The sequence below is a fragment of the Pseudorca crassidens genome, chromosome 9 (assembly GCF_039906515.1).
Source record: "Pseudorca crassidens isolate mPseCra1 chromosome 9, mPseCra1.hap1, whole genome shotgun sequence".
In the NCBI taxonomy this organism is placed as follows: Eukaryota; Metazoa; Chordata; class Mammalia; order Artiodactyla; family Delphinidae; genus Pseudorca; species Pseudorca crassidens.
Window position 1 is genome coordinate 54,926,629 of NC_090304.1, and position 25,043 is coordinate 54,951,671.

The 25,043-nt window shown below is 36.0% G+C and overlaps 1 protein-coding gene across 11 annotated transcripts in view; it reads left to right on the forward strand.

The window, feature by feature from the left end:
• Positions 1 to 25,043, forward strand: part of EMSY (EMSY transcriptional repressor, BRCA2 interacting) — an 81,433-nt gene that overhangs the window by 44,519 nt on the left and 11,871 nt on the right. For 8 of the 11 annotated variants that reach the window (XM_067750410.1, XM_067750406.1, XM_067750409.1 and 5 more), the window contains 7 exons: positions 2,123 to 2,293; positions 8,261 to 8,397; positions 10,896 to 11,069; positions 13,013 to 13,211; positions 21,133 to 21,297; positions 23,021 to 23,176; positions 24,255 to 24,296. In XM_067750410.1, the coding sequence (XP_067606511.1) occupies positions 2,123 to 2,293; positions 8,261 to 8,397; positions 10,896 to 11,069; positions 13,013 to 13,211; positions 21,133 to 21,297; positions 23,021 to 23,176; positions 24,255 to 24,296 (1,044 nt within the window). The remainder of the gene's footprint in view (positions 1 to 2,122; positions 2,294 to 8,260; positions 8,398 to 10,895; positions 11,070 to 13,012; positions 13,212 to 21,132; positions 21,298 to 23,020; positions 23,177 to 24,254; positions 24,297 to 25,043) is intronic. The other 3 variants (XM_067750408.1, XM_067750416.1, XM_067750411.1) reach the window with 2 other exon arrangements.

Genomic DNA, 25,043 nt, shown 5'->3' on the forward strand with positions numbered 1-25,043 from the left:
TATGCACAAGGCCACACAGCCAATAAAAGACAAGACTGGGATTTGAATCCAGATCTGTTTGACTCCCAAAACTGCTTTAAAAAAAAAAAAACTGTGGTAAAATGTAGATAACATGAAATTTACCATTTTCACCATTTTTAAGTGTACAGTTCATTGGCATTAAGTACATTCACATTGTTTTACAACCATTACAACCGTCTAGCTCCAGAACTTTTTTTTTTTTTTTTTTTTTGTGGCACGTGGGCCTCTCATTGTTGTGGCCTCTCCCGTTGTGGAGCACAGGCTCTGGACGCGCAGGCTCAGCGGCCATGGCTCACGGGCCTAGCCGCTCTGCGGCATGTGGGATCTTCCTGGACCAGGGCACTAACCCGTGTCCCCTGCATCGGCAGGCGGACTCTGAACCACTGCGCCACCAGGAAAGCCCGCTCCAGAACTTTTTACATCTTCCCAAACTGAAACTCTGTGCCCATTAAACAATAACTCTGCATTCCCACCTTTCTCCAGTCCCTGGTAACTGCCATTCTAACTTTCTGTCTCTTTGCAAAGCCTATGCTTTAAAAACACTGTTATTCTTGCATTAAATCTATCATTCTTCACCCAAAACTTTTCTCCATTTAGTACAAAGATAGTAGTGTTATGTAGATATGATTCCTCATGTTAGGGAAAGGTAGTGAAAAATAATATTGTGTCTTTGCTTATGTATATATATTAGAATAAGTGTTTCTAATTTTAAAACAAAAGCTTAAGTTGAAATATTTTCCAGCTATAATTAACTAATTCTAACTATGTATCTTCATAGCATAATTATTTTGCACTAGATTTTTTTTCTGATTTAGATGTATGTTTGTAATCAATTTAAAGTAATTCTACTTAATGTTCTTCCACTTCTCCCTTTTTTGGGTAGTGATTATATTTTAAAACGGTAAATACTAACTGAGTAAAACCATTTTTGGGAGGGGGTTGTTGAAATAGTTATCACAGTGACCCCTGAATCTAATTATCATGAAAAAATTTTTTTCAGTTGAAGAATGTGTTTATCTGAGTTATCTTCATTCTCCCCAAAACTAACGGCTCTTAGGAACAGTGTTAGGAATTTAGGAACAGTGCTTAGGAATAGTGTTTCTGAGTTACCAGATTTGTGACAAACTACAACAGGCTTATCTGGTTAATTTTTAATTCCTGTTTGGGGAAAGGAAAAAGTTCTAGAAATAGTGGGGAAGAATGTAAAGTCCTTTGAGAGATATGAAGAAAAATATTCTAATGGGTCAGTTAAGAGGAAATATGTAAATAGTGAACTTTTTAGGCTAAGAAGAAATATTCCTGGTAACTCTTGGCAGCTTCAATTTTAATCTCTAGTAAAATGATGGAATATCTCTTTAAAAGATTGAAATATATTTAGAGGGTAGCAGAGTACAAAACAGTAAAAATTTATAAAATTTTTTTTTTTTTTTTACGGTACGCGGGCCTCTCACTGCCGGGGCCCCTCCCGCCGCGGAGCACAGGCCCCGGACGCGTAGGGCCAGCGGCCACGGCTCACGGGCCCAGCCGCTCCGCGGCATGCGGGATCCTCCCGGACCGGGGCACGAACCCGCGTCCCCTGCATCGGCAGGCGGACCCCCAACCACTGTGCCACCAGGGAAGCCCTAAAAATTTATAAAATTTTAGTCAAACAATATACTGCCTTATTTGCTGAGTGCTGCCGTTGGGTTTGGCACTGAGACGGCATAAAACAGATGCAGAGACCTTGAAATCTATAACAGAAATATCTAAAATGCTCTGGCAGGAAAGATGATTAAATTTAAGTTTCTTTTGGCATCAAACTAGTGGAAGAAGGGTAATGGAAGAAGGGAACAGACTTGGTTATACTTTTTCTTGGGGTTAGTAATTTGATGCAACACATTACAAAATTTTACATGTAAAATTAATTCAAATTGAGTTGGCTATAGTTCTTGCTATGTGCATTGAAAACTGGCTATAAATTGTTACTTAATGGCTTGACACCTTGAAATTCCATTTTCAAGTTAAAGCAATGTAGATTATGTTGAATTATAGTTAAACTGTATAAATCGTTATTCTTCTAAAAGTTATGACAAGTTTTTCTCTTGGCTTTTCCCTTTTATAGGCACACAGGCAACCTATACTCGGCCAACAGTGAGCCCATCTATAGGTCGGATGGCTGCAACCCCTGGAGCTGCAACCTACGTGAAAACTACCAGTGGTAGCATTATTACAGTAGTACCCAAATCATTAGCTACCTTGGGGGGCAAGATAATTAGCAGTAATATAGTTTCTGGTAGGTATATCTGAAGTACATTAAAGGTATAGGTGACCAACAAGAGGAAAAAACATTTCACTGTTGGAAGGATTCTGTTTGATCGCAGTTTTCTGCTTAGAAATCTAGAGCTTTGTTTTTAGTCCTGATGTTTTAGTGATTAAGTATAGTTTTTTAGTTCTAGTATTAAATCTTCATATGTTAAACTTTTGAGAGTTTTAGAACATTTAGTTGCATTTAATCAGAATGGAAGGATTATGGTTTACATTTGCGTAGAGATTTTTCATTTACAAAGTATTGCCCCACTTATCAATTCATACCTCATAACTCTGAAATAGTTGGTATCAGCCCCAGTCTACAGGTACAGACATATTTAAGTTTAGAGGATGAACTTGACCTGTCCAAAACCATACAAGCTAGATAGAGGAAGAACTAGTATTTATTAGTCTAAATATGTTTGAGGGATCATATCTCATAATTTCAATTACTAATGTCACTTTAGCATATTAAAAATAAAAATACTTGAATATTTTTATTTGCTTTTCACCATTTATATTGGCTATTTACTTTTTAAAAATGTTTTACTCAGATAGTGAAGGCTAATATTTATTGGTATTTTGGAACCTTACCTGGTTTTTATTGGCTCATTTATTCCTGCAATATTTGCGTTGTGTATCCTGAACTGGAATGTTAACATGGTATCCATTTTCATTGATTATTATTTTTTAATTAAAATGATGTGAATAATCTCTGACCAAGCAAGCCCTGTGGACTTTAACTGTCTACCATTTTTGTAGACTAGCCATATTTTGTATGCCCCAGGTGAATTGTTCTAACATTTTAAAGTGAAGGGATTGAAGTTCCTGGCAGTAATATGATGTTGCTGATAACTCAAGGAGTGAAAAAAAAAGCAGGGCATGGTATTGGCATAAAGCACTACATTTAAAGCTGGTAAATTTGGCTCTACTTTTTAAGTGTAAGTTTCAATGTTTGCCAAACTGAGGAGGGTGAAATCAGTAGGGAAAGAATCATCATACTCCAGCTTTTAAGAGGATATTTTAAATAACACAGTTAAAACTCAAATTATAATTTATTACCTGACAATATCTTTAAATAGTATAGAGCGCATACTTAAACATTTTTCAAAAAGTAATCATGTTTCTTATTAGTGTATAGCTTTTTATGACCATAAGGGTTTTTCTTTACTTACATATGAATTCTTAATACCATATAGCTTGGAGGAATGTCTACATGTCATAAAGCCTCTGTTTTCAAACCTTATTTATGATTTAGCTGCTTTGTATGAGGTTAGAGCAATACAGGCAAGCACATTGCCCTAGAAGCAAAGAGGCGGTGAGATATATACCCTACACATGTATACATTTCATCCACCTTTGTTTTTAAATATGAAGTAACTCATGGTTAGTCACTATTTCAAGTGTATGGGTGTACAGAGGAAGAGTTCTTAAACTTTTTCAGCACTATAGGATGTACTGGGCTCACAGCTGAAATAGCTTTATTCATTGCATGGAGCTCATTTTGCCTCAACCTTTGCTTCACTATTTGACACTTTAATTCTAAAGAACTTCTCTCATTTCTGACTGCTTTAAACTGATCCTTACGTTACATATCAGTATTCTTTATAAAGATAGTTTTCTTATTTTATAATACTCTTGTTGCTCTATGATACTGGGATTATCGGTTAGTTTATTAGTAGTTTTCAATCCCTGTCTTTTCACAGTAAACCGATAAGCCTGGTTGGATGAATTTAGATAGTTTTCTGCCTTCATCCATGATCAGATGCTGGATACTAGAGTCCATGCCCCCACCAACCCACAACCATAAAGAAATGCTTTTCTTAAAATATACTCAAACACCTGGTTGTAAGCATAGAAGGCTTTAAAAAAATGATATTTTCCCCTTTATTGTGGGGAATTTGGAAAATACAGAAAGGTATACAAAGAAAATTAAAAACCTGTAATTTTCGCCATCTAGAGAAATATGTTAAAATTTAAGTGTATATATTTCTGTTTATTCCTTTTTCTATTTAGATTTTTGTATAAATGTTTTTGTGTATATATGTATATTTTTAAAATTAAATTTAGATCTAATACTATCAGTTTTAATCTTTTTTCATATAATAATATCATTTTCCCATTCCATTAAATGTATTTTGACACCCCACCCCCTCCCCAGATTAATTACTATACAGTGTTCTCTCATACGATGCACCATGATTTAACTGTTTATTCATTGTTGAATGTTTTAGGTTACTTAACAATTTTTTTTGTCATAAATAATCCTGTGACAAACATCATTATACATAAATTATTATGTGAAGTTCTTATTTTCTTTGTATAATATCTTGGAAGGCAAGTTCATGCTTTCAAAGTGCTTTCTAGAAAGGTCAAGTTTTTATTAGAATAAGCAATTAAGTGGAAGGCATGACTATTTTTGCAGTTATTTAATTCATGTCTTATGGAATCAAATATTTACTTATATGTGTATATAGAGAGAGAACTATTAGATATGTAAGTCTTTTGGAGAGCTTTGTTGAAAAATCATGCCTATTTTATGCAGAAGATGGGTTCCTTCAGAACCCAGAGGTAAACTCATTATCTTGACTCTAAGGACATTATGAGAACCTTTGACAATGGCAGGACTTGATTTTGATTCCCTTGATCTTTAGTACAACGTCCAGGCAAGGCTTGCGTCTATATACTTGTCCATTTGTTCATTCATTTGCTCATTCTTTGAGCAAAGTAACACATAAAACATTATCCAAAAAACCAAGATTGTCAGAGTGATTTAAGAATCTGTGAATAGTAAAATCTGGGCCAATAAATTTGTGTTCTTTAAGCCTACCTACCATAATGCTCAAACTTTTACAGGCATCTTATTTTTGAATAGGAATCTCTGGAATGCGTCAGTATCATGGCCCATGATCCAAATGTGATTCACATTTACTTGCACCCATTGTATCTTGACTCCTTATAAGTAAAGACTATGTATAGGTGAGTTCTCTAATACGCTATGAACTAGATATGTGGTCGGATGCTGTGATACACCGTGATGTACATGAGGTGCATTCTCTGCCCTAAAGAATGCTAAACAGGTGAACTTGTATAGTCTCTTGTAACATGAGAACTATACACTGAATACTGTGAAAACATAGAGGAAGACTTTATTTATTTATTTATTTGTTTATTTTTGGCTGTGTTGGGTCTTTGTTGCTGCGTGTGGGCTTTCTCTAGTTGGGGTGAGCAGGGACTACTCTTCGTTGCAGTGCACGGGCTTCTCATTGCAGTGGCTCCTCTTGTGGAGCGCGGGCTCTAGGCATGTGGGCTTCAGTAGTTGTGGCACATGGGCTCAGTAGTTGTGGCTTGCGGGGTCTAGAGCACAGGCTCAGTAGTTGTGGTACATGAGCTCAGGTGCTCCGCGGCATGTAGGATCCTCCTGGACCAGGAATTGAACCCATGTCCCCTGCATTGGTAGGCTAATTCTTAACTGCTGTGCCACCAGGGAAGTCCGAGGAAGACTTTTTTTTAAATGAGTAATACTTCTTTCTTCAATATAATGTAGATGTCACCTGAGATGTAGAAACATGCTATTGAAATTTTAAACTTTTATAATTTGATAATTCTAGTCATAAATTGTATTCTTAATTTATTCATAATTGTAATATAATGCTGTACTTGCTTTTCCTTATGCTATGCCTTTTTCTTCTGTTTTCTAACATTGCCCCCACCTCCCATTTTGTTAAGCTGGTGAACTTGGTTTGCAACTGTCTCATAAATTGACACACCCGTAATGGAAAGGATTTGACATTTTCATAGTTATAAATATAATTCATTTGTTAAGCAAGTTTTGTCAAAAAAGTGATCCTTGTACTTTGGTATGGAGTTAAATCTTGGTTTACATTTCCTTGAGATAGTTCTTAATGCTTACTTTCTAAGAACACTTTTTTATTAACCAATTATTTGGTGAGGGAGCATTGTCAGAGGAGGCATCATAATCACATATGAGGGACTGGAGTTAATTAAGAGTTAAAGTTGATATAAGTGGATAAGAGGCAGCTTGGTTTTTGTGGCTCTTAACGGTTCACTATTCAGAGACTGCAGGTAAAGGGAAAAACATTTGTGAAACTGGCCCACGGATAAAAGTGCTTTTTTATGTTACCTGAGCATGTTACCTTGGACTGATGAGGCATTAGATGATGGCAAGTGTATTATAAAGATATTGTAACAAGATGGCCAAAAACTGACATATAACTAGAATATTCTTATTCTTGTGCAATCTTATTTCTAAAACTAGTAAGGAATGCTAAGTTTTCTCAGTAGAAAAGATTAAATTTTAACTTTTATTCTTGAGAGTATATTAATCAGTTGTGTTTTTAATGTGTACCCATTCTGTGCTTAGTCATTTGATAAATGATATGCAGGCCTATAGCAGAAAAATATGACTTGCCTGTTTTCATAGGCAGAGAAAATTATAGGTGCAGAAGTAGCACTGTGATTGGTGTGCTCAAGGACCAGTGTGGAAACCAGCACATTGAAGGAGAGGTATATATTGGATAATCCTGAAAATTAAGGTCTGATGGAACCTGGAGGGCTAAGCAGAGCAGTTTGGTCTTTGTGTGGTAGGTAATAGGAAGCCATAGTAAAAGGAGTTACTTGTTAAACTAGAGTTTATGGTGTGTATTTTGGAGTAGGAACAAATAACATCTAATTGGTGGATTTAAGGCCAGATTATAAAGGATTCTGAAACCCAAGACAGGAAGTTGGAACTAAATACAATGGGGATTTGGAAGGTTTTTGACCAATTTCACATGTTGTTGGTTCTTGATATGGTGAAATGAGTTTTTTTTGTTTTTTTAGGATGTTTGCTATGGCAGGATGCATCAGAGCTATTTGAATGATAGAGAAACTTGAAATAGGGAGAAAATATGGGAAGCCAAAAGAGATGTGGGCCTGTCTATTGAGCTGGCATTGATAACATTTTGAAAGAAGACATATGTTGGTGACAAATTTAGTTCATTCACATACTCGTTGAATGATTACTTGAGTAATTGCCGTACAGTGTGTGCTAAGCACTGAGGACTCAGTGGCGTGAAAAGATACAGTGTGGAGCCAAGGGGCTTTCATTTTGTTAGAGGGTACAGGGAATGAAGACAAGGCAAGAAGCAAAGATTGACACCAGGATTTCCAACTTGAACAATCAGAAGAATATAGGGTATAAATTTGATAGGTAGATAGATTTGATAGGTGGAAAAGAAGCAGTTTGTGGAAGGATGTGGGGGAGAGGGTAAGATAATAATATGTTTGGATCAGTAGATATAGATCTACTACATAGATGTTAATGATGGAAAATATAAGTTTATATATATAAGTATATAAATTAGGGTTTCATCCTCTGACTTTTCAGAGTGTTGCAGGTGATGAGTATACGTTTCATCTGACTTGGTCTGTGACTGTGTTTATTTTGTGTTTTTCTTGTCACATAAAAATAAATGACATTTCATCAATTTTCTCTATAGTCTAGTGTTACATGAGAATTTTGATACATATTTACCTCTTTTCTATGTTATTTTTTGAAGAGTTTTCCTATCACACTAGTCACATAGGTAATACCATTGAGTTTGGGAGAAATGTTTGTCATGGAATAGAGCTTCTAATTTGTTTCAGTTAACTAGTCAGGAGAGGAATATTGATGGGGAAGCAGATAGTGATATTTTTAGATTCTGAGTTTGGTGTGTAGGCCCTCAGATTCCAAAAAGATGAATGCTGTAAGAGTCAATTCTTAATATTCTCTCATTCTAGGACAACTTGTAATTTATTATTCCAGGCCTTCATTTTCATCCTCATGACAGCTTTCACGTCATCTAGGGATGACATCAACTACATGTATTAATTGTATACAACATGAACAGAAGTAACCAAATATCACTAGTCCTTAACTCGGGCCTCCTTTTCTCCCCCCTTCTCTAAGGAACGACTACCAAAATCACTACAATCCCAATGACTTCCAAGCCCAATGTGATTGTTGTGCAAAAGACTACAGGAAAAGGAACCACCATTCAAGGCCTCCCGGGCAAAAACGTTGTCACAACATTGCTAAATGCTGGAGTAAGTAAGAGCTTGAACTGCAGAGTCAGCAATCCACTAAGGATTTTAAAGACCAGCTATACAAATATTTGTCTAAGGACTTTAGAACCCACAATGGCCAGAATGGCTTGATTTACCCCTGCTGTGATGTAATAACTGTTAAAAAACACCACCTACTGATGCCATTTTTTATAGTAATTTCTAAAACATGTTGTTCATAGCTCAGTTGCTTATGACCATGATTTAGATGCTTAGCTTGGTCCAGATGGAAGATTCCACTGGGTTAACTACAGAGGGACTTCTGTCAGAGGACAGTTTATTCCTGCTTTTGGCCAATAGATACCAGTCTAGTATTTCGCCTAGGCTAGGCAAAGAGAAATATTTGGGACTAAGACTAAATTAATGACAATGATTTGTTACTTTCATTTTTACGTCTTTGAGCTAGTGAAAAAAAATCAAATAAATAACAGATTCATTTATAGTTCTGAAGGCAGTTGTTAAGAGGTTAAGAGATTTGGAGTTAGCCAAACCTAGGCTTTGTCTCTGAGTATCATAATTGTTTGACTTTGGCTAACTTATTCGACTTCTCTCATCCTTAGTTTCCTCATTTGTACGTTGGGGATGATGATCTCTACCAGTGAATTTGTTGAGTAACTAACTGGTAGCTGTTGAAAGTGCTTAGAACAGTGCCTGGCACATAGGAAGTCCTCAATAATTTTTTTTTCTTACTGTTATTACTCTTTGTACTTAACTATCTAGGTTTAGTAGTGTCCCTACTTTGCTAGAAAAAAAATGCTATACTTCATTGTAGTTGATCTCTAGTAGCTTCCTAGGCATCACAGTCTTTACAATGTTGGTAGGGGTCTAGTATTAGATTTTTTCATCACGTGGGAAAACATAGATTGTTCCTTGCCTTAGTTCACATAGTAAGCCAAAAGTAAAGCCAGGATTAGAATTCAGATTTTCAGAATGCTTTATCTTTTGGTTTGTAATTTCATGGAACTTGATATTAAAAGAGGGGAGTGCCATGTACTCTAGGTCCTATGGTCACATAGATCTAAGAATAGTGTGTGTGAGTACTAGCTGCTATATACATCTAATAGCAACAGTTTGACACAGGAAATGATAGTCAAACAAGCAGATCAGAGTATAAGACCATCAGCTTAACCACATATGTACATGTACCTGTACTCATAACTTGCTTACCTGTGTATGCGTAAACACACACACACACACACCAGAAGAGCTTTTTCAAAAAATAGCCTGCTAGTTGGTTTTGATTGGTTTTGAATGGTCTTTAATTATACTTGGACAGGCCCCATTGAGCTACTTAATAGAAGGGCATGCCCACTTGCAAACTAGCAGCTCTTGGCAAATGAACTAGAGCTCTTTCCAGAGATGCTGCTGTGAAGGGTGTACATGTATTAAAATAAGTAATCACATGATTGGCAGACACTCCATGTTTCCCTTAGATAACTGCGGCAGATATTTAAACATGTGAATTTTGTAATCATTTAGCTCTAAATTCACAGAGTGATTACCTTTTTGCCAGCTCACCTGGGTGCTTTGTTTTTACTGGCTGCTAAGTTTAGATGGCCACACATTTAGGTGATGATGACTAAAAAGAAAAACTGATAAGGTGAAAAAATTTCAGATCCTTTACTTTTTATGGATTTTAATTTTTAAAATTTTAATAGTTTAGTAAAATGACTGTATTTGAATTTAATTTAGTTAAGCTCAAGTATTGACTCCATAACTGACCAGAAAATGGTACTTAAGAATAAAGCAGAATAAAGAAGAAAGAATAAAGAATAAAGCACCATGAAAATGGTGAAAAGTTAATGGGCTTAAACTATCTAGTTAATAGACTAAAGTGATATTAGTAACATGCTGACGTGGGAGAAGTCCTATGTTTTTTCTTTGTATTTTCCCATGTAACCTCAGAAAGAATGTTAATATCTCTGCTGATTTCATCTTTTGCCCATACTGTTTCACAGAGGCCTTCTGCTATATATCCTTATAATTTCATGTTTGGGGAACTGAGGTAGTTTATTTTGTATGTGAACATTTAGCTATTGGTAAAATGCACAGTAATTTTTTTATTACACATATGTTCATTTCAGATAAACGTCAATAAAGATGAATGTTGGGGGGACAAGACCTATAGTCCCAACACTTAGAGATAACCATTGTTAGCATTTTAGTATATATTCTTCTATAATTTTTGACTCTTATTTTATGTACATATTCTATGAATGAGACAGTATAATAAGTATTCTTACATAAGGTGATTTTTTAAATTCACTCACCAAGAAGTATTTAATGCCTTCATAGGACAGAAGGTTGGTCAGAGGACTTCTGAGATCATTTCAACTAGATCTAAGATTTTTGATCACCTGGAAACATTGTACTTTGTTGCAGAGTTTACAGCCCTTTGCCCATCATCCTGGTAAAACCTTTCTGTGATTTTCAGTGAAAAAATGCATATAAATCTCATATATTTACTGACTTCAATTTAGGGAGAAAAGACTATTCAGACGGTACCAACAGGAGCAAAGCCAGCTATTATCACTGCTACAAGACCCATCACCAAAATGATTGTAACTCAGCCAAAAGGAATAGGTTCCACAGTTCAACCAGCAGCTAAAATCATCCCAACAAAAATTGTTTATGGGCAGCAAGGGAAAACACAGGTATGCTAAGATATGGTGATTTTTCTTGACTCTGGTATATTTCAAATTCCTAGAAAAGATCAGTAATATTTAAAGAATCAGATTATTAAAAGTTATGATTGAATGTGTATAATCATCTGTTTTCAAAATAGTACTTTTCAGTACTTAAAAAAATATACATCTTAAATATTTGTGTCATGTCATGAGCAAAGCTTAGAGAACAGAATCCCCTTGGAGGACTTCCCTGGTGGCGCGGTGGATGAGAATCCGCCTGCCAACGCAGGGGACACGGGTTTGATCCCTGGTCTGGGAAGATCCCACAGGCCGCAGAGCAACTAAGCCCGTGTGCCACAACTACTGAGCCTGCGCTCTAGAGCCCGTGAGCCACAACTACTGAAGCCGGTGCCCCACAATAAGAGAAGCCATTGCAAGTAGAAGCCCACGCACCATAACGAGAGTGGCCTCTGCTCGCCACAACTAGAGAAAGCCTGTGCACAACAACGAAGACGCAACACAGCCAAAAAAATAAATAAAATTAAATCTTTGAAAAAAAAAAAAAATCCCCTTGGAATGAAATTTGCTGAAGGTATATATTGTTTTTTGAGAAGAAGATGGTTGAGGGATGATGGTTATTCATAATCTCTCAAAAGTATTTTTTATAAGCTTATATGGCCTTTGAAAGCACTTTGGATATTATAAAATTTGATTTACTTGAAACCTAAATAATGGAGAAGCTGAAGATCCATTCATTTTTCAACAAGTAAACGATAAGGGAGCTTTTCTGGAGATTTGTCTGGGAAACTGAGGCTCAGGATTTAATCCTGTGTTGCTGGGCTACTGTTTATTTTGCAGGTACTTTACTTTTCTGAGAATATCAAAGGAATCGATGTCAGCTTTGGTTGAGAAATGCTATCCTAGAATTTTTGTAAAAGCTACTAATTTACCTATAAACTAATAATTTGCCTTTAGAATCAGTTCCCTCAGTATTATAGCCAAATAGTTTACATATCTAAACAATAAGTTTTGTGATTTTCTAATAAGTTCAAATTGCCTTTAAATTTCAACTGTAACAGTTTCATTTGCTCTATCATCTAAGTCATAACCCATGTTTTCATTCTTGAATTTTTGGAAATGGTGACTTAAAGAGTCTGAAAAGGTTTAGAAACTTATATATGGGAGAAATAAAAAATAATTGTGGTGAAATAATATTTTTATTCCATGTACCCAATTGAAGTTAACTCCCAGAGTCCAGATTTTGAAGTGGAATGGTTCACTGTGAAACTTTTCTCCCATTTCACTTGTTGTAGTGTCTGTGGTTTTGACCTTTGCCAAGAGTTGATCTATCGCATGTTCCTTATCGATTGTAATAGTTGTCTAAATTAGTGTTCCTCTGGGGATTTCTTCAAAGATGACTTAGGTCCTTAGCAATTTTACTTTGGGCAGTTGTGTTAATTAGGAATTTCATTTGGTTGCTAAAGAAAAGAAACCTGAAGAACAGTGGCTTAAACAAATTAGGGTTTTATTTTTATTATGTTGATAAATATTCAGAGGAAGGAAATCCTGGACTGTTATTGTGACTCAAAAATTCCCCTGGGAATCTAGGCTCCTTGAGTCTTTCTGTTCTGCCATCCTTAGTTTGTGACTATCTTTCTACTGTATAGCCTACAGACTGTAAAATGACTCCTGAAGTCATTACAGGCAAGAAAAAACAGGGTCAAAGGCTCTTGTTAGAATCATAGCTGTTGTAATGTAGCATGTACCGCTTGAAATTTTGTATGTGGCCTGCTATAATTTGTTCATAGATTGAATTAGTCTTTGATGAACAGTGCTGTGCCCAAAGTATAATAAATGTACAGAGCACCGTTTTCTGTGTCAGGAAAATATTTGTTTCATCATGACCTAGAAGTTAAGCATTTTTTAAATGCTCTAAATTTATACTGGTTGTATTTTTGCTTGTGTTCTAGGTTCTTATTAAACCTAAACCAGTGACGTTTCAAGCTACAGTTGTTAGTGAACAAACAAGGCAGCTGGTCACGGAAACATTACAGCAAGCATCCAGGGTGGCAGAGGCTGGTAATTCATCTATTCAGGAGGGAAAAGAAGAACCACAGAGTTATACAGATAGTAGTTCCTCTTCTACGGAGTCCTCCCAAAGTTCCCAAGGTAAGATCCATTTTACTTCTGATTTATGTAATTACTGCTGACATAGTGCCCTAGTCCTAAAATAGTTGAATCTAGGGATCTCAAATAAACGTGTATGCTTTGACTTGTTAGTTCTTTTGATTTTATTGTCTTTTGTTTGATATGTAATCAGTGAGCTGAAGTTTTGTTTTTGGTAAGGCTTATTACCATTCTTTCCTGCCTGGCATATGTTCATCAAGTAATTGGTAAATTTTAGATGATGATTTTGGCAGGTAGGTATTATCAAACTGGATAGAGCTGTGATTCCTTCTGTTTGCTTTGAGTAAGTAGGAGAAGTATGCAAGAAAGTGAATATACCTTTTGAAATGGTTGTTGCTGAATCTTGAGAAAGGATCAAGGTGGTCAGAGATGGGGCCATAAGTGGGCTGTAAGTGGGTGATCATACATTGCAGTTTGCATGGGACAAGTCTTAGTTTATTTCTGTTCTAGAATAATTATTAATAGCATTCGCTTTCACTCTCAAAAGTGTTCCAGTTTAGTGATAATTATATGGTTGTCCTAATTATTAAGGAAGGTGCTATGAAGCCAGACTCCATAATAGGGAAAATCATTATCCTTAGTGCTATTTTAATTATGTTGTTCTAGGAAGTCATTTGAAATAGACTCATGATCATAAGCTTTGAGACTTTCTACAAATCTAGTACCCATGTCTGTCAGTTACCTTAACCACCCATATTGTCAGGTAGTATATTTATACCTGTACTTAGAAGCTCTGATATATCCAAACAAAACTGTTTATCTTCTCTTGATCATTCCTCACTCACTCCATTTCCTCTCCTCACCTCTCCATTATTGTCTCTGGAATGCTTTCTTGGCACCTTCACTTTTCTAATACAGCTTCTTCATATTGTGCAGGAATTATTATTTTAACTCTTCAGTGGAATCTTCCTAGATTAGTCTTACTAATGGTTCACATTGCTGATTATTCCATTAATTCAATTTGACATTTATTTATTAGTTTATATTATGTATTAAACTTCATGAGAAAGCTTCATGAAGGAGGTAGCATTTGAAATGGTCTTTGAAAACTCATCAGTTAAAAATTAAAATGTTGATTTTAACAAACAGACAATATGGCACTCATTTTAGAAAATGGATAATTTTCTTCTGCATATTATCAATAATAGTAATATTTTCTGAATCAATTTGCTAAGATTTAATTTATTATTCTGTATTGATTATGAATCAGTTTATGTCTAGTTATAGTAAGATGATGCTTATTCTCTGTTTCTTTTAGACTTACTGATTTGATATGTATAGATTCCATTCTTAGTTTAACTCATCAGATGTTTTTTTCCCTCTTTTATTTTTAAGTCTGTAGTTATTTGAATAATACCAGCCTTTTTTTTCCCTTGAGAAATATTTTCATAGTGGGCCAGTAAAATGTTTAGGTTATGAATTGGTGCTGAAATGGGGACCTGAACAGTAGATGTCTGTGTATACATAATCTCAGGTTATCTTTTGAAATTGCTAGTTTTTTCCCAAAAGAGCTATAAGCCAATCATTACTTCCCTAACATGCCATTTCATTAGTGAGCCTTCAATTTTCATTCTAAGAAAGGGACAAAAATTTGGCTATTTTTGGAACTGATTGAGTGTAAAGTTTTCTGCTCTTTGATCTGTTATTATATATGGCCTCATTTATTTTTGTTGTTTATCTTTCATTGCATATTACTTCTTTTTAAAATATTCTGTAATACAGAAAAAATTCACCATTCAAAGTAGGTATATGTAATATAGTTGCCTATAAAGCCAGTTTTTATAGTCTGCATTTACTCCTCTCACCATATCCTTGTACAGTTCCTTAGTACATTCTCACAAAGACAAGGGACTGGGAATACATATGCTATGATTTAAGAGAAAGGGATAAAGGGCTTTTTTGGGTTTTTTGGGGGTTTTTTTGGCCACACCTCAGGGCATGTGGGATCTTAGCTCCTCGACCAGGGATCAAACCCACGCCCCCTGCCGTGGAAATGCAGAATCTTAACCACTGGACCGCCAGGGAAAGGGATAAAGGTTTTGATCAGTCTAAGACTTATGTTTGGTTTTCAAGGTATAAGAGGGTCATACTTAACGGGGAATAGAAGCACTATATAAGAGTCCATTCTTTCTTTATATCGCTTTTGTAGTTTTTAGTGCACCTCTTTTTAGTAAATTTTAATGTAATTTCAAACTTACAAAAAGTTGCAAGAAGATTAAAAAGAACTCCTGTGGGCTTCCCTGGTGGCGCAGTGGTTGAGAGTCCGCCTGCCAATGCAAGGGACACGGGTTCGTGCCCCGGTCTGGGAGGATCCCACATGCCGCGGAGCGGCTGGGCCCGTGAGCCATGGCCGCTGAGCCTGTGCGTCTGGAGCCTGTGCTCCGCAATGGGAGAGGCCACAACAGTGAGAGGCCCATGTACCGAAAAAAAAAAAAAAAAACTCCTGTGTATATTCTTTACCTAGATTCACCACTTATTTATATTTTGCCCTATTTGCTTTGTTGTTGATTCTCTTTCTGTCCTCCCTGTGTCTATAATTTTTAAATTTTTTAACCATTTGAGAGCAAGTTGTAGATATTATGTCCTTTACCTCTAAATACTTACATTTGTAGGTTTATATTTCTTAAGGGTTAGTCTGTTCATAACTAAAATACAGTTATCAAAATCAAGACATATGAAGTTACAGTTCTGTAATCTACAATCCACTCAAATGTCATCAGCTGTCCAATCATGTTCTTTGAAGTTTTACCACCACCTGCCCCCCCCACCAGTCCACAATCCAAATTAGGATCATGCATTACATTTAGTTGCATTTAATTGTCATGGCTCTTTTTTCCCCTTAAATTTGGATAATCCTCCAGCCTTTCTTTGTGTTTCTTGATCTTGACATTTTTGAAGGAAATAATCAGTTACTTTGTAGAATAGTCTTCAATTTGGTATTGTCTGATGTTTCTTTATCGTTTGATTCAGCAGGAATTCCACAGATGTGATATATCCTTAGCTTTGTCTTATCAGGAGGCACTGATGTCAGTTTGTCCCAATATTGATGTCGTTAATGTCGATCTCTTGGTTAATTAAGATGATGTCTTCCCGTTTTTTTTGCATTATGAAGTTACCATATTTCCCTCTGAGATTAATGGTAATTTATGGGAGATGCTTTGAGACTATATAAATATCATATTCCTCATAAAACATTTATCTACTAGTTTAAGCATCCATTGATAATTTTCTAAAGCCCATTATTTGTTAGATAGTTGGCATTCTACTGTAATAATGAATCAACTTTGCTTGACTTCATATCCTTTTTCTGGTGACTTCCTTTACACAAGTCTTAGAATAAGGATGTCTTTTATGCCAAGGAATTTCTTGATTCTACTTGTGGTTTCGAAACTTTCCCCACTATTCCCCACCCGCAAGGAGGAGCAATTTAGGCCTTATACCTTATTTCTTTCTTCTTTTTTTTTTTATACCTTATTTCTGAACTATCTCCTCACAGTCTAGAATAGAGACCTTCACCTTCACCTTGTTGTGGCACTTTCCTTGATCACCCTAGGAGGGTTCATCACTCCTTCTATATACTACGCTTCCGAAGTTGCTTTGTACTACCAGCTATTTTATCATTGATCATTTTATTTTGTACTTTTTTTTGTTTGTTTAATATAATTATTTTCCTTTCCACTAGGCTACTAGCTTCTCAAAGGCAAGGATCATATTCATCTCTATATATTCAATAATTAGCGAAGAGGTTAGCTAGCTCTAAGTAGACACCCAGTAAAAGTCCCTGAATGAACAAACAGCAGAACAGCAACCATAATAACTGTGATACGGAGTTAAACTTCAGCCTTATAAACTAATTTCTGTTGCCTGAGTCCAAAACAATTTTTCCTTTTTGGCGTTTCCCCTAACCTAGTGGGTGGGCCTTTTAAGCTGTATACCCCTGAAGTATTTTTACATACTGATAGCTAGATGACCAACCCTAATAGTTCAAGGTCATACTTGCCTAGATCACTTACTGAAGATTGGACCGTATGCCTTCCACAGCGCCTGAGCTTTCCTTCCTATTTGGATCTTCTTATTTTCCCTTTCTCACTTGGGAATAGGGTTATTGGGCTTATTGGGTTATAGATTTTTTTTAAAAAAGAAAGAAAAAATGTTAAAAGTTTTCTTTATTTATATTCTCTTTATTTCCAAAAGGTTTTAAGGTAGATTAGCTAGAATATAAGATTATGTGAAGTAAAATGGAAGAGAAAAAGGAGACAAAACCAAGAGTAAGGATTTAAGATGGAACATGGCATGAGGCAAATATAAAAATGCATCCTGTAAAGACATTGCTTTAAGTAGGCCACAACTTGGTTTCTAGGATGGTTTTTCCAGAAGCTTCATGATCTTGGTAGGTCATGGTGAGGGTGAGGAATAAATCGAGGTTAAGCAAAACATACTTATTGCAGAACTTTTCAGAGCCATTATATGCTAATATATGTTGTGAAAGATGAAGGATATAATGTAAAATGCCCCCAACTTTTTTGGCCATGGAACCCTTCTTTTGCAGAACATCTTTTTTAAAAAAAATTATTTATTTACTTTTGGCTGTGTTGGGTCTGTTGCTGCTCACGGGCTTTCTCTAGTTGCGATGAGTGGGAGCTACTCTTCATTGTGGTGCGCACGCTTCTCATCGTAGTGGCTTTTCTTGTGGCGGAGTACGGGCTGTAGGCATGCGGATTCAGTAGTTGTGGCTCGTGGGCTCTAGAGCACAGGGTCAGCAGTTGTGGCGCAGGGGCTTAGTTGCTCTGCGGCATGTGGGATCTTCCCGGACCAGGGCTCGAACCCGTGTCCCCTGCATCGGCAGGCAGATTCTTAACCACTGCGCCACCAGGGAAGTCCCTTTTGCAGAACATCTTGAGGAATTAATGTTCTCTGGAACATGTGGGGCAAAGCTGTATAAGCAGTTAAATACTGTGAAGACCTTGGGCTTTATGACAGTACTTCAGAGGGAAGGTACCTATTATATCATGGAAGGGATATAGACATCTTGGGTTTAGTTTAGAAGAGATGGTTTAGATGCATAAGGCATCTGGGAATCATTTTATATGAAGAATGGTAGGTGGAGAAAGGACATTTATCATGGAGAAGAGAAGATGAAAATTGGGTGGGGTTGTGGGGGACACGGAACTGTTGTCAGTTATCTTGAGGACTGTGACATGGAAGAGGGAAAAGAATTGGTCTTTGGTAGGTACATGGACAGAACTAGAACCATTGAGTAGCGATCAGAAGACCTGTTTCCACTCTATATAAGAAAATTTTCTAATTGTCCTAACAGTGCAAAGATGGAAAGAAACTGTCTTAGAAAACAGTGAGTTCTGTGGTGTGGGATTCCTAGATTGTTAGGGATATTTTGAAGATTTTAGCATAGGATTGATGATAGTATTACTTGATGATAGTTGATGATATCATCATCTATCAATGATCATACTATCATTGATGATAGTATACTTTTACATTGTCTTTTCTAGCTGAGAGATCTTATGATTCTTTGCAAATGTGATATAGGCTTTTTATTGTAAAGACATAGGAGACATTCTTCCATAGAGATGCCTGAATCTGCCTTTGAATATAGCAATACAGTGTTTATCTCTAGTACCTAACATGTAGTAGATGCCCAATAAATATTTGTTAAATGACCTGTGGGGAAAGATATCTGAGGGTCAGTAGGCCATCATCCTCAAGAGACATAGGAAAGTCTAGATGGATGCACACTGCATAATCAAATGGAACTGTTAGATCAGCCTCCTGGTGTCTCAGTCATTGCACTCTGACCCCAGCATCAGATTTGGTAGGCAGTAGATTTATCTAGTCTAAGCATAAGCCAAAAGTAGAGAGGAAAATCACTCAAGGAATGTTTTTCACATTTAGGTTCACACCCTCATTCTGTGTCACAGCATTTGGGGTTGCTGCATTGGTGCTTTGTATGGTCAGCTACACTTTCTGAGTATGGGCAGAAAGAGAAAGACCAATCTCCCCTGTCCCTATGGGATGATGTTATGTGGGGTGATGTCTCTGACAGGTGGTCCCATGTGGAAATTTGTTCTCCTTTTCCAGTCTTATTCTACCTTATCTCTCTACCGGTGCAGTTTTTGCTTTCTTCTGGGTATTCAGTGTGTGTATTTTACAGAGTTGGGTTGCAAAGTCATTCTTTGCCTATAGGTCCTCTCACCTAGCCAGGGGTACTTATAGCATCATGAGAAATTCTTAAAATTGAGAACTTAGTTTATATAAAACTAATGATTCCCTAATATAATCAGTTCTCTTAAGTTTAAATTCTATATATCAACTTAGAATGAGTAAAGAAAAACTGCTACATGCCTCATGTGGCATTTGATATTACTACGGGATATTGTCCTTCAGTCATCTAGATTTTTTTTAAGTTTAATGGAAATTATACATCCCTGGTGTGGTATATATTCTACCTAGTGTTTAGAGGCTAGGGTGGGGAGCGGAAATACAATTTGTTAATGGTAAATAAAAATTCCAGATATTTTGTATATTGATTTTGTTTTCTTTAGGAAGACAGTTTTTTTGTTTTTGTTTTTTTAAGAGTCATTCCCCCCCCGCCCCCCGCTTTACCTTTTTGGACAACTTTGTGGTTTTTGAAAATACAAAGTTCATAGAAGGTTGAACTTAAGTTGTTTATTCTTGGTTTTAGGGCTGCATGAATTCTTTTCTGTGATGCTTTCACTGACCATTCCAATTCACAATAGTCTTTTTCTTTCTATATAGTTGCCCTATTTGCCCTAATCATTTGACTTTATCCCAAAATACAAAGCTATATGTATATCTTTATTTTATGTCTCCTCCATTATAATCTAAACTTGCGAGTAAGAGTCATGCTTTTATAGCCTGTATAATTTCCTGTGTTGTATCTTGGACCAAGGAGTGTAGGAACTTAACAATAGTCTAATACAACCTACTTATTCTGTAGACGGAAAACTCAATAAATAATTTGTTGTTTGATTTGATGTGTATTTAGTATTTACATGCATACTTATATAGCATGAATATAATACGCCTTGAGTTACGGCTATAATTTATTTGGAAACTAACAAAAAGGCTTAGAACTTTTCAACCCACAACAACAAAATAAAACACTTCTATTGTCCTTCATAGTTTATAAAGCTCTTTTATGTATGTCATTTCATTATATCCTTAGAAATCCTGTGAGGTAGAGAGGTAATTTTAGTGTTGCCATTTTAGAAATAATGATACTGAGACCCAGAGAATTAACTTGCTGATAATTGATAGAGCTAGGACTGTAACATAAGCCTTTGAACTCCAAATGTTATACGTGTCATATCATGCTACTTCTAGATCATTTATCCATTCTTGTTGTCATGGACAGGATTTCCTTTCAGTAACTCAGCCATCCAATAAGTGTTCACTGAATGCTCAGGTTATAATACAGAACACATTTTTAGGTGCACTGGGGAAAACAAGACTCATACAGCGTTTTGTTCTTACTGTACACAAACATGCACCCACCCACACAAACGCACACCTATTTATTATAGCAATTATAACATTGAATTGTAATTTGTCTCTTTACATGTCTGTCTCTCCAACCAGATTGTGTGCTTCTTGAGCATCCTTTGATTATTCTGTGAGCTCCTTTATATCCTCAGTGCCAAATGTTGACTCAGGCACATGGGTGCCTAGTCTGTTGAATCAGTGAGTGAATGAATAAGTGAATACAGACATGAAAGACATTATGCCCTCTGGGGGCTTACAGTCTTCTTGGGGAGATAAAGCATGAAGTTTATAGTAAAACAAAGATTAAAAAAAAAAACAAATTGTTTTTTTTTAAGAGAAACTTTGTTTATAGGGTTTTTTTTTTTTAACTAATATAAAACAGATTCCCAGCCTGTAGTTCATGTAATTGCTTCCCGGCGTCAGGATTGGTCAGAACATGAGATTGCAATGGAGACTAGCCCCACCATAATTTATCAGGATGTATCCAGTGAATCACAATCAGCTACTTCAACAATCAAAGCTCTGTTAGAACTCCAACAGACAACAGGTATGAATTCACATGCTCAATTGAATGAAGCATGTTTTCTCTAGAGATGGGTTGTGCTAAAATACTACTACTGTTATATTTTCTTTGTTATTATTTGAGCACATTTCCCCCCTCTGGACTTGTCTATAATCATTGGTGCAGTCTGTTTACTTGTCAGTTCATTAGGATGTTCACAGGAGTACTGAAGGATAGACAGACTATAATCAGTAGAAAGAAGAAAAAAATGGCAGAGCTCTTTCTTCTCTGTCTCCTGCTTAAAATGGACAATCCTGTTGCCTTTTGTCACCAGAAAGGAGTAGGTCTATGAGTTCTAAGCACGGAGATAAATGCAGTACAGTTGCCAGTTCTATTCAAGAATAGTAGGAGGCAGATTGGAGGGCCCCTGCCATCCTCCTTGATATTGATGGGGCAGTTTTGTGGTCCTAAAACACCATTAATGGCCTTGCTAGCATTCTAATTTGTTTTTTTATCTTCATACTTCTTTGTGTAATTTAACAACTTGAGCTTCCATGCAAAGCTATTCTTATTTAACAAGATCCAATCAGTATTTCTAGTTACTAAATATCTTTGATAAGCTCTAGGCAAAACTGTGTTAGTTATACTGACTTTTATTATAATAGGTCAAATACTGTCAGAGTATTTAAGGGACCTTAGCGATGATCTCATCCAGCCCTTTCATTATGGATAAATAAACCGAGACCTAGAGAGGTTACCCAGTTGGTTAGTGGCAGAGTGAGAGTCCATGTCTTTTGATTCCTAGTTCAATGTCCTCTCTATTTGTGGGGTGACATTTGTATTCCTTTGGTTTTGTTTTGCTTTCTTTGTTTAAATGATTATCTTGATTTTGTTACATTATATGCTTGGTGAGAATAATCTGAATGATCATTCAGTGTACTTAATTACTGGTTACTATTTGTTTGTAACATCCACTCAACACTACCCAAAGAATACTAGCTTTTATTGTAAGTCTTTGGTTAATCTTTCTATTGGTGTTATTTTTGGCTTTAGGCATTTCCTCAGCTCCTTATCTTTTACATACTCAGCTATTTCCATTAAAGCCTTATAGAGGGTAGAAACCAAATGATTTTGTAGAAAAAGTGATAATATAGAAAGTTATTCTATCCATGGAAACCATTCTTGACTCCAGACCATTCCATTGACATTTTTGCAGTAACAGAGAGGCCATATTTTCCTGACACTGAAAATTTTTATTCTTTAAAAGTCACTAAAAATATTGTAACATTTCTTTGGAGATTATCTTGAATTTTTAATAGATCAAATTAAACTGGTCACTATTCACTGTGTTGTGCTCTTCTGGGCAGGTATGCCCTAGAGCAAATCATGCTGTGTACTGCTTACTCACCCTTTGTTTTCAGGTTGGTGAACTCCACAATACCAGGTACTGCCTTGAAGAAGGGTAAAGGAAATGTTCTAAGGGGAGTATGTACAGGGGAAACAGATGCAATTGTTTGGCCTAGTGATAATAGGGGCGGATTTTAGTCTGATTGCATATGAGTTCTTGCTAGGCTACTGGGTATGGTTGCACAAGTTGTGCACTCTACAGCCATACATAGCAGTCTGCTTTTTTGTTTTCAATTCACTGACTCCTTAGTTACTGCCCATGTGGCACCCCAGAGGTCTTGTTCATTATTCCCGAGAACAACTCTGGTTTTAGTACTTGTTTGTAATAAAAGTTAATTTTTCCCCTGACTTTTTTATACAGTAAAGGAAAAATTGGAATCTAAACCAAGACAACCCACTATTGACTTGAGTCAAATGGCAGTGCCTATTCAGATGACCCAGGAAAAGAGACATTCTCCTGAGAGTCCATCAATTGCCGTGGTAGAGTCCGAACTAGTTGCTGAATACATCACTACTGGTAGGTGTCCTCTTAAAAAGCAGTATTAAGGTAGGAGAGCTACATTTCTGGATTTCATGAGATGGTTGTTTTGGGGAGAATATATTTTTTATATTTCTAGATCTCTTCCAGTTTTCTCTGAGAGCAAATTCACATTGTCCTTGGGATTTACCCTGTCTTTAATGACCAGGGGGAAAAAAATCAATAGGTTGTTAGAAAGTTTGCTAGTAATATAAAACTGCAAGTTGGCCATAAATAACATCTGTGAACATAGGGCAATAGTTGCAGTGAGAGGATAGAATATCTTTTATATAAGAATAAATATTCATATGCATCTGGATTTTTTAGTTTTGGGGAAGGGGAGGTGGGTCAAGGGAGAAATAAGGTATAAAAGCCTCTTTCTTTTTTTAAATGTAAAGAAAATGTAAAGAAAAAAATGTGGAAAATTAAAATAATTTTTTTAAAATATAAAGAAAAAAATGTGGAAAATTTTAAATCTCTGTAAATACTTAGGAGTTCTGGTGGAAAGCACATTAGGTATTTGTTTAAAATGTGGTCTGGCAGCAAAACGCTATTGAGGTTTTTGGATGGCATATGTAGAGAAGTGGAGCAAGAAGGATAATAGATTCTTTCATATTCTGGTGAGACCACACCTGGAATACTGCTTTCTGTTTTGGACACTTCATTACCTTGAGATTTGAAATAGTTCAGAGAGTAGCAATGTGAATAATTAGGGGTTAGGAGAGATAATTTATGAGGCAGTATGTAAAGAACACCTGTCTTACGTTTTCTTTAGCAGTGATTGAAAAAGAACATAAAGTTACAAATATTTGAAGGATGTAAATAACAAAGTGGAAAAGGAATTCTTTGGTATCATTTTAGGAGATATTGTTAAGATTAACGGGTTAAAATTGCCTAAAGGGAAAATCCAATTAAAGATTATGGAAAGCCATCTAGTATCTTTCTTTAGAGCTATTTAGCAAAAAGCAGAGCATAGTATGTTGGGGAAATCAATAATAACCTCTGGGGATAGACTAGATTATCAAACAGTAAATAGATGAAAAGACCTATGATTTCTTCCCTTACTTATCCTTTTCAGAACGCACTGATGAGGGGACAGAGGTTGCTTTTCCCCTTCTAGGTAAGTGGTGTGCATCCATTTGTAGTATAACCTAAGGTAAAATATGATTGTTTGAGGGGGAACCACTTAAATGGATGCGCTCTACTCTGATCTGGTAGAGGAAAGGTAAGCTCTACTCAGTGAAAGGGAGAGAGACTTTCCTTTTGCAGAATACTAGGATTCTTTCTCAGAAATGAGCAGTTTGACATTGGAAAAATGAGTTGTTTAAAGAAATAAGTGACTGTTTTATGGTGTTTACATGGCCCAGTTAAGGTCACTTCAGCTGTTTTCCACGTATGCACTCTGTGACCTCCCTTCCATAATCTCCTCCCATCATATATATCCTCAGCCTCACTGAGTTTTTTCTTTGACTTCAAAGCCAGCTTCCTGGCCCTGGCCTCTTGTATCATCCTGCAGTGGATATTATTTTTCTCTAACTTTTCTGCACTCTGGGGAATTACTATGAAGAGATTTATAGTGTCTTGAACGAGGATTATTTTTAAATGGTTTTAGCTGATCATCTATTAAATCCATTTCATTTCTTAATAAATTTAATGTAATAATTATGAAGATTAGTGTGGGCAACAGAAATCTGCCATATAATCTGATAATTTCATCAGAAATTATATTTATGTACTATTTATTTTTCAAATGTCATTCATTTCTGATGATGCTTACATCAGTAAAAAACTTCATTAATTTGCTTGCTTAATTTTAATATTATTAGTATGATTTGTTTTTTCTCTTTTTCAGTTATATTATAAATGA